The sequence below is a fragment of the Polistes fuscatus genome, unplaced genomic scaffold (assembly GCF_010416935.1).
Source record: "Polistes fuscatus isolate 324 unplaced genomic scaffold, CU_Pfus_HIC Scaffold2, whole genome shotgun sequence".
Taxonomy (NCBI): domain Eukaryota; kingdom Metazoa; phylum Arthropoda; class Insecta; order Hymenoptera; family Vespidae; genus Polistes; species Polistes fuscatus.
The window spans coordinates 16,192,763-16,204,010 of record NW_025113096.1 but is presented as its reverse complement, the minus strand read 5'-3'; the positions used below and the strand labels follow the sequence as shown (position 1 = coordinate 16,204,010).

At 29.0% G+C, this 11,248-nt stretch overlaps 1 protein-coding gene across 1 annotated transcript; it reads right to left on the bottom strand.

The window, feature by feature from the left end:
* Positions 1-4,126: 4,126 nt before the first annotated feature.
* LOC122516162 (band 4.1-like protein 5) lies at positions 4,127-7,338 on the bottom strand. The gene is made up of 7 exons (XM_043633753.1): positions 7,000-7,338; positions 6,737-6,884; positions 6,475-6,651; positions 5,702-6,394; positions 5,191-5,627; positions 4,454-4,945; positions 4,127-4,274 (listed from the first exon to the last, which is right to left on the bottom strand). The coding sequence occupies exons 1-7, from the start codon at positions 7,150-7,152 to the stop codon at positions 4,143-4,145; spliced, it is 2,232 nt and encodes a 743-aa protein (XP_043489688.1). The 5' UTR covers positions 7,153-7,338; the 3' UTR covers positions 4,127-4,142.
* Between the last annotated feature and the right edge of the window lie 3,910 nt (positions 7,339-11,248).

Sequence of the window (11,248 nt, the reverse complement as noted above, 5' to 3'; positions counted from 1 at the left end):
TTATTATTTTAATGTAATTAATATTTAGTATCGTATAGTTAATATTTAAATGAATGATCGTAGACCTATATGATCGTTGGCCTATATAATTGAATATGCGCTGATTTAAAAATTAAGGATTTTCTAAGACATTTTTCGAGTGATTATTTTTGCATATCTATTAATAATAATTGTTGTAACGCTGTTTTTAGCGATTTTTGTATGTTTTGTTTGTATGTTGAGGCGTAATGTTAAATTATCGAATTATTATGTTTAACGATTAGATTAAAAAAAATAATAAATAAATAAAAAAATAATAAATAAATAAAAAAAACTTTTTTAAATAAATAATAATTAAGTAAAAGTGAAATGAAAAAAAGATATTACATTTTTTACCAACTACAAATTATTTTTGTTACGTGTAAGCCTGCAAACTAATAAATAATTTTAATTGATTACACATATGTTATAGACATTTTTTTTCAAACTAAATTCAATGCTTTACTTCAATGATACAGTGTTTATTTAAAAAGCAGAAAATTTGTAGATACATTACTTAATACACAGCATATGACACACATTAGGACGGATTGTATCAGGGTATCAATATTAATAATATTAATAATAGTAATAATAATAATATTGTGTATAAATACATGACAAATATGAATGTATGTATGTGTTGTATATATAATGTACACACATACATACACATATGTATATTTATATCAAAATATATAACACAAATTATGGATGACTAAAAACATAAGCAAAAATAAAATTAATAAATTGCCTGTATTAATGTTATGGATAGATCTATATATATATATATATATATATATTGGTACTCTAATGAAGTGTATAGTGTCGTTTAAAATGCTTACATTTACATATTATGCTTTATGGCAGGATTCCAAAAAATGTGGGTCGCGATTAATTAATTTTGGGGACGCAGAAATTTGAGGAAAACTAAAAAATACCTGGACGCGCAACGACTGAAAATTAATTCAAAGCCAGTTTGACCACACTATACGTGCAGTATGTCTGCGAGTTTATGATAGTGAAAGAAAAGATGGTAAAAGAAAATATTTGTTCGGGTCAGCAAATACTTGTTCGACGCGGTGATTGCCAAGCAAAAAAGTATGAGGATCCCTGCTTTATGGCATTATTAATTAAAATGAAAAAATATAAAATATAATGCAAAGAAATAGTAAAAATAATTTTCTGCATTGTGTATACTATATGACAAGCATAATATGTAAATATGATCTAATGAATGTTTGTCAATAGTTATATAGAAGCATAACAATAAGTAAAATTTATAGAATATATATAAAAAAAATAGAAAATAACTGGTGAAAAAAATAAGCTTTTACAATAATAATATTATTAATAATAATAATAATAACATATATGATAAACAATTACTTACATTTATTTATCGTGTATTTTAAAGTTCTATGTTATGCTTTATATGCAATTATTGACATTTAATATAATAAGTACATCTCAGTAAAATATATAAAATAATTAGATCTTTTTTTTTCTTATTTTTAAAACAATGTCATTCGTCATGTTCCGTTAGAATAAATATTTATACATTCAATTAATTTTTATTCGATTTTAAAATTAAATTAAGTACGTATTGTTCTAAGGAATTATATTAGAAAGTAGAGAGGAATTAACTATATGTCATATGTGTATACATGTGTCATATATTATTTGTATTGATCCTGTATATTTGATAGAAAGGTCAAAAACTTTCTTCCATTAATATTCATTAATATAAAACATATTGTTATAGTTGATCAGTTGAATTTAAATATTTTCTGGCCATTTCCGTCCATACATACAAAGTTTTCTGATAGAAAAATGATTTGTTAATAAAGAAAAATAAAATAAAAGAAAATGTAATTTAAGCTAAAATATTTAAAATTTAGTTAAATAATTAATAGTATGAATAATCAATTATATAAGTTAATTTTTATGGAAATAAAAACGTTATTTTTTCTCTCATTTCAAAATAAAAATCATTTCTTAGTTTTATCAATGAACTATAGTGACGAGTGCTGGTTTATAAATTTGATCTATTGATTATTGTTTATAAAATTAAAGTGCATAATAATTTGAAAAATTATTTACTTTAGTTGTTAACATGTTCGCTATCGTACAATGAAGAAGTGTTTCCAACAATAGCCCAGAATTTATTTTTCATGTTGATTAAAATGACATATGTATAACGCTGGGCTCTCGATGAAAATCAATGTGTCGCAGATATGTGACACCAGTAGCGAATATGTTAAATCTCAAAATTAACAGATTTATACATATATACTATATATTTATATTACTATAATCTCTATATATAAATGCAGTATACATTGTATTAACAAAACAATGTATTACTTTCCATTCTCGTTGGTCGATGTTTTTTTTAAAACATAGTAATATATATATATATATATTCTTCGATAATTTATATTCTCTTTTTTACAAAACATTTTTAATATAATATACGAAGAATATAATACAGCCTTTCCAATTTTATTGTGTACAATTTAAAATATTAAGCAATACTGTTAAGCTGCACTTATTTAATAAATCAGATTGTGCAATATTATCTTTCAAATGTTTACGTATTACTTATATAATATTACAATTTGATTTATTTAATTTATTAATCTGATCGAAGTCACAAAGAATGTATTAGAATTTCAATTCATTTATAATACTATTAACCCTTTTAATACTATTATTGATTATAGCAATTCAATGATATACTTCGGTTTACAATTTTTAAAATCTGAATATTTTAAAATGCATTACATTGTAATAATCCATTTTTTATTTACTTTGTGAACAAATGTACATTCAAATTGTAACTGGCCTGCATAGTAGAATCTTATTTATGATGCATGTATCTGTATGATGGAAGTGTATCGAAAGGGTTAATGATTATTTGCTTATATTACATTTGTTTATAAATATTTTATATAAAAATGTTTGTATATAAAAGCTTCTTAAAATTTAATTATCAGTCTTACTTATAATTCCAAATATTTTTAAAAGATATACAGATTTGTTAAAATTTACTTTATATATTTATATACTTTAAATCGATTTTTATTATATTGGTCTGTGTCATTATGACATTGTAATCAAGTATTATTTAATTATACTTGAAAATGATTATGTTTATAATATTGCACAATCTACGATGAGTCTTTTCATTCAAATCTTGGCTGATTAGAATCATTATTGTTCGTAGTTGTAAAAATATTGTCTGTAAGAACTTTTCTTCCTTATATAATATGCAATAACACGATGGCAATATCTTAAATTAATAGTAAAATAATATTTATATATATAATATATATATATGAAACGGCTGTTACGTATAGTAAATATGTTGTGTTCTAATAAGTAACAGTATATATGGCTCTAAATTATTATTTTTTTCTTTTGGAAATATATATTTGAAGGTACATATTTACTTATATCAATCTAGTATATATTATATATACTCCAGAATAAATGTACTTTTTTTAATTCAAAGGCACATCGATATATATAAATGCTTATATATAAATGCTTGAAGCTTTTTTCTTTATTTGTCTTCTTGTTCTTTATAGTCTTTGTATCGAACACAAGCACCATGCTTTTATATCTGGTATAAATGCATATTGAACGCATATTACTGAACCTTAAGGACACTTATTCGTAATATATTATTTAAGATCTGTAAGAGTTTAGTATCGTAATATTTACGAAACGTAAAGCATATTTAAAGTAATATGCAATGTAAATCAGTTATGCATTTATTTGTTAAAAAAAATAATAATAATATTTAAATGCAAAACTTTAATTTAAAGTCGTTCGACCTACGAATACTTATTACTATAAAAAAATAATTTTTATAGTTTTTTTCCCGTCGAATACTTTATCACAAATATGTCTTTTTATTTATTCAAAGATTATAAATTTATGTCATCTATTTATAGGGAAAAAATAATAATAAAAAAATAAAAGACATGTAAAAAAAGATAATAAATAGACTGAAAATAAAAGTCATATTAGTTAGCTGCTGTTGTTGCATCGAATATATGATAGGAATGTTGCGAGTTAAAATATAAAAAGATAACAAAAATAATATGATCATTGATTTATAGTTGTGTTGTTATTACCGTCTTTCTAGTTATGACTGTTTGTTTGCCTGGTGATTGTTCCATTGTTGCAACTTGCGACGGATCTGCTACTAACCATGGACTGATATCCGAAACAGCTGGACTATCATCCTTTACAATAAACAGAATAATAGATCGTATGATGTCAAAACATATTTTCTTTTTCATAGAAACAGTATTACAAAAATTTATGCGTATATATTGCGTAATGTATAAAATGAAGCGAACGCACAGCTAGCATTATAAGTCTTAAATGTAATATTTGCAAGCACCAGAGGGATTGAACTAACCTTGTGTGTAATCGTTGTTCTTATTGTTTGAATCTCTTCGGTTTTAACAACTCTTGCTTGAGCTGTTTTATTATCGGTAGTCGTAGTTGTAGTCGTAGTCGTAGGAGAAGTAGGAGTAATAGGAGTAGTAGTAATAGTAGCATCTGGCTCATTTTTCTTTTCCACTGTTGGTTGTAATTCTTTAAAAGGGTTTAATAAGCCCAAAAATGGATTAGAATCTATGAAAGGATTCGTATTCTTTTTGCTTTCATCTTCTGTACTGACTGTGTCAGTAGTAGTTTCAGAGCCTTCATTAGTCATTACTTCATTCTTACTATCGATGGTAAACGGATTGAATGGATTTTGTGATTGATTTGATTTTGGACTTAATGGTGTTGTTGTTTGTTCTATTTGGCCCCAATTGTCCAATGAGAAATGTGTTACAGTTACAGTGGAATCTGCTGCTGGGCTTACTTCAGCTCCGCTTACAGAAAGCGTTAATTTGTCTCCACCCTATAGTCAAGAAGAGCAGAAGAAAGCAAACAACTTTATAGCTGAAAGCTGATTATGCGAAACAATACGTAGGACATGATTTTGAAGGACTTGATCACTTTTTTGTATACTTATTGTTATATATATGTACTTTACTGATTTATGTATTTACTTGCAAACTTAATTTTTAATATAAGTAAACAAATTCACAATACAGTTAAATACATAAGCAAGATAAATCTTATAGCAAAATAAAAATAGCTTACCACTGAAACGATAGTAGCTGCATCGGAATGTTGACTGTTTTTGACTGTAATTGCAGATGCATCCACAGATGTGATAGATATTAAATTAGAATTTTTCCCCTGTTCGAGGGCTTTTGCTTTTAATATGTTACATTTAAGTGATTCTGGCGGTATAGGAGTACGAGGTGGTAACGATAGAGTACCACCGACCTGATTATTAGGCACTAATTGCACTTGATTAGCTATTTGATTTTCAACAGGCAATATAGGTTTCATAGGTTCTGATTCTTTTTCAGTATTAACAACTGTCGTTTGATTCCTTGGTTCAAGAGGTTGCTGATCCTTAGCAAGAGATTTTAATAAAGAATCTACCAAAGGTGACGACGCCCCTTGAACACTGGACTCTGATGATTTTGTACTAGCGTGACTTGGTTGACGTTGCAGAGGCTCTTCTTCGGCTACCAAATTGTAATTTATCATTACTATCTATTCTAGAGTTCAACAATAATAATAAATAAAAAAAATTACTGACTAGTAGGCGGTGGCTGTATCTGATCAACTTGTTGGCGTTGACGTTCTCGTAGAACATGACTTTGTCGACGTGCATATCTTTGGCTCGGTCGGCGTTCAAACTGAACAGTACGACGAGCACGATTCAATTGAGTAGTTTGGAATTCTGTTTTTCCACTATAACGGAAACGTGAACCCATGCGAAAAAAATTTTGACGCCCACTTGTACCTTTGACTGGAGCACGTAAACGAAAAAAGGCATGATGTTCAACTGCACATTTCCATAAATGTTTACATGCCTTCTCATTGACTAGTCTAAAAACAAATGTATGCTCCTGTTCCCTTCCTTCGTCATCTTCCTCTACCACTACCAAAGTTAACTTTTTCTTTTTGAAATCCAAACGACCTATTTTAGGCCAAAAAAATAAACCTATTTTCTGCATGCCTTCGAAAACTAGTATACCAGTTGGTGTTAAGCCTAACGAATATTCACAAGCATCTTTTCCAAGAACCGTGTGCATGTCAACTCCATACATGTCCAACCACTTTGCTTTACTGAGATAAGCTGATTCTGCTTGCGCTGGACTGAGACCTGAACATTTGGCATATTCTTCTAGTATTTCTAATTCCATTTGTTCTGTTTGCCCTGGGACAAATCTGAATTCTGATACGGTTGCTGCGCTATGCATTGTTGGATCATAATCACCTAATTCAGCTAAAATAAATGTGTCTACCATCAGACGCAAGCATATTCCTACTACAAAATGTTACAAATTTTACATTAGAAATTCTTACATTGAAGAGCCAAAGCAGCTAATTGAATGGCTACTTGATGTGGACAATGAAGTTTACCTTCCAATACATCCTGTTTTAATTGTAAAAAGAATTGATACCGAGTTAATTCTTCACGCAATGTGTTAGGCTCTGAGGAATAAAACTTCACTTTAAGTCGTAGTGTATATGGTGGTCCAACTGTACAACAAAAAAGAATATACAGTTGACAATAATACAATTTGATAAAAATATGTATCAAAGAATTTCAAATAACAGCACTCACTTTTGACTTGTTTTTTTATTGGTTTAGTTGGATCCAACCAATGTTGAACATTATTGCTATCGGTGTATTGTAATCCAAAGTAATCTTTTTCAATCAAATCTAAACTATAAAAAACCTGTTCGTACAAATCGCTTGCCAGTGCTTTTTTCTGTACAAATAAATGTAAACGTATATATATATAGACGTAAATATAATTTCAATTATTTAAATATAAAAATATAAAAATATAAAAATATAAATATAAATATAAATAAATAAAGTACCGATAATTCGATAGGCAAGTCAGTACCATCTAATAAAACAACTCTACATTGCACAACATTTTTATTGCTAAGTAACCTCTGATTTTTAATCTGGGACGAGTTGTTTTGCCCAGTAACACTACGACCCCGTCGTCTTGAAAGAAATCTCAACATTTTCTTTCTCCTTTGTAATTAGAATTACACTCTCAAAAGAATAATGTAAATATTAATAGTACACCGTATTAGAAAATGCATTATAAACTGTAATGTATTACGATACGAATTCCGCCCAAGCTACGCTTGGTGGGGTTAATTTCAGCAACACCAGCAGACACTGAAAACTCTTAAATGGCTGCTTTGTAGATAAGTTAGTTTGGCTTATAACGGAACTGCTGGTATGTACATTTTCAGTAAAAGTAAACAAATAAAATAACACGGTATATAATATAGTCTAATAACTCCAATACACTTAAAATACTTATTATTAAGTTAAAGAATAAGACTATATTCTTCATAAAATTATAGAAAATAATTTCAAGTTAATATATATTAAAATCGAAGGAAGTTTTGAAAAAAATTACAGTGCAGTGACTTGACCGACTGAGTTTAGCTTTCTCGTTTTAATACGAAATTCTTACACGTAGTAGAACTGTACTCTGATTTGTCCCGCGAATTATAAAAATGTCGTGGAAGGTGTGATTTGATTGGTCTATTATTTACCGCTAAGAAACCACGTGGTTATGAAAGATATGAATAAGTAATGATACTTTAATTTCAATATATTAAAATAAAAGATGTTTAAAAATAATTAATATTATATTTCTATGCAGAAACACAAATAGCATAATAATCCTCAATCTTATTCGATTTACTTTTACAAGATATAAAATTAAATAATTAAACGATAAATAGTATACAAATAATTCATAAAAATTGTAATGTCGACTTGATATTCTTTAAATATTACAACGTTTTTTAAAATGTTATAATTATAATCATCATTAAACTTGAATTTTCAAGTAACGGGTCATTGACCAATGCATACATGAAAAACACGTAGATACATATAAGTTGAACGTGCATGCTGTTTGCTGTTCATCCAGTCATTGTATCCGGCATAGGCTAATCGTTATTACATATGCACGCTACATTAAGACAGGTCGCTGATGCATATCGAGGAAGGGCTCGGAAAAAAAAAGAATTAAAAAAAAAGGACAGACAGAGACAGAGAGGTAGATAGATAGATAAATAGAGAAAGAGAAAGAGAGAGAGGGAGAGAGAAAGAGGGATGTCTAATGAAATTCGTCTTTTCATTGATCCTCTCTCTCTTTTTCTCTCCCTCTTTCACACACGCATATACACACATACCGATACTTTTTCTTTTATTCCCTTTTTACATAACGCGGTACTCGAAACGAATTTTTTGTGTAAAATCGAGATCTTCATGGTTGTCGCCCCCAGGCATATTTGAGAATCAGCGTTTTCTAATCTCTCTTTTACATTTTCCATCTCTCTCTTTCATTCTCTCCTTTCCTTTTTTTTTATCGTTCACTACTCGTTCACGAATCCGCGATTCACGCGCGTCTTGCTAACTTCCGTTCGTACCTTTGAATGCAGTCTAAATCGATTATCGTGGCCATTGTCGTTGGAATCCATTGTCGTACGAGACGAATCAACAGCGTAGGACAATACGTAGGCCTTCGTGCACGGACTAATTAGTTTTCCTTGTCAACCGAGAGTAATCTTTAGCTAGACTATAATATACACGTACTTAATATTTATATTCATTTTTCCTTATTTAATATTTCATACAGAATTTAAAATATTTACTATGTGCACAATATATTTCATAGATCTAAAATTAAATTTATTTATAATTTAACACATGTTTTTTTACTAATTAAGAAACAAAAGAAGAAATAATTTTACATTCATCGTGCAAGTTATGTGTTTAAAATTCAAATCATCGAACTTTCTCTCGCTTTGTGTTTAAATCACTAACACAAGAAATGACAATTACATGGATAACAAATTGTGAATCATGTGTAATTCTTTATAGAAAGCAAATCATTACTTTCATAATCTTTACGATGACATTAATATTTCTTTTATTTATCGTTATTTCTTCGATCTCATTTCTCTTATGATAAAAGTAGTTAATTTCTTCGAATAATGCGGTTTATTCGAAGAAATGTTTATGTATATGTTATTACGAATCATTTTCTCGTCATGCTTCTAACGAATGCAACGATTATTATTTCAAATCGATCTTTTTTTTCCTTCTTCTTCTTCTACAAACGTTTATTCGGCTTTACGAGTCATGTGATACGTTGCTGTTCAACTGCCCAGTAAGCCGAAGTGATTAAAAGTGGATAAAGTTCTTTGTGCAGATGTTTAAATATATATATATATAATATATATATATATACATTTATGAGTAAAAAAGGGAAAGAAAGAGAGAGAGTTGTTTCTTTCGATAACGAATCAGATATCCCTACCACTCTATTCCAACTCAGCAATATCTCGATACGATCGATCGAATTTCTCTCATTTTATAACAAACTGATGCATGCATTTATACATTACCAGTTAAAATTATTTGACCATATTACAATTTTTCTATCATTTGATAGAAAGTTATTTCAAAGGAATGTTCTATCCAATTTTTACTCGTTAGTATTCTTATAAGAAATTAATTATGTAAGATTTGAGAAGAAATTAGGAACATAGGAAATTAAATACATAGAAAATTATTTTAACGATAGTATATTTTTATATATTCTGAACTTTTTATACTTGAAAAAGTGTTTCTGTTTCGTTTTCAAATAATTATTTATGGATATCTGAATATTTTGTTTTACGAGCTCGTGTGTTACTAGTAATACAGATTAGAATCTACAATACTAATTGATGTAATTTTCTATTTAAATTACAGTGGGGATAATATCGTGTTTTTTGATCAGGAGAATAATCATCTCTTACACGTTCATCGGATAAGTACATGTAACATCATACTTATTAGCACATTTACTTTTAAACGACTAGGTAAGCACAAAGAGAAGGATAAATCATTCAGAAAGGCAGGTGAATCATACGCTTGCTATCTTTTCTTTCTCTCTTTTTCTTTCTCTGTCTCTCTGTAACAATGATCGCGACAGCTGTAAATTACTAATCAAATGTATACGTAGACGCGTGCATTTTTCTTTTCCTTTTTTAAAATAATTCACACATAAATAACAAAAATATTAAATATTTATATTTATAATTTATTATGATACGTGTAGGAAAAATAAAAAATATTTGCAATTTTTACAGTTCTTTTTTCGTATTATCGACGAATACAAAATTAAAACATTCTTTATACTAAAATTTATTAATAACACTGCACATACACACGTAACACACACACACATAAATTATTTGCAATTTTCAAAATCCTTGCTTAATCGACGATACAAAATTAGAACAATTGTTCAGAATAAAATTATCATCACAATTAAAATGAATGAAACAATATATCCACGAACTTCAGTTAATATTTTTCTTTCAAAAAACCTGCAATCTATCTTCCTTAAAAACAAAACCAGGAAAAAAAGAAAAAGAAAAGAAAGGAAAAAACACAGGAGAAGAACTCACTCACTCGTTCAGTCCCTCCCTCCTTGCCTTCCACCTTCCTTCACTCAAATCCGAATCCCAAACGGGAATATTTCGAACGTGATAATGGTTCAATCTCGTCTACAAAAAAGAAAAAATATATAAAAAACAAGGAGGGACAAAAAAAGAGTAGAAATAAATCGCGAAAGCAGCGTCAGACTGGTAGATTGCCGGAATATCGACAAGGTTCCTTTCAAAGAGGATTTCCTGTACTTTTTTTATTTTTCGCCTATTTTTATTTTTCCCCCATACTTTTTTTCTAACGCTTTTTACCCCGAACTCTCTCTCTCTCTCTCTTTTTCTCTTTTGGATAGGAGAATCGCGAGATTGACGTTGAAAGCTCTCTTTCGCGAAGAGAGAGATCAAAAATACTGACAGACACCCGAAGAGGATCGAAAAATCGTGCCGAGGAAAAGCAGAGGAAGAAGCTAGAGAGAGGTTCATGTTTGTCGGAGAAAGGGTAGAGCTTGAGAGGATCAGGAGAGGGAGTGAAATAGAAAGAGAAGGATGAAGAGGTCGACGAGGAAGAGGGAGGGACAGGGGGGAGAGGAGGAACGGGCCAGCTGACTGTCAGAAGGGGAACGACGCAGAGCGAAACTGTTTCAGGCAGTTTGCC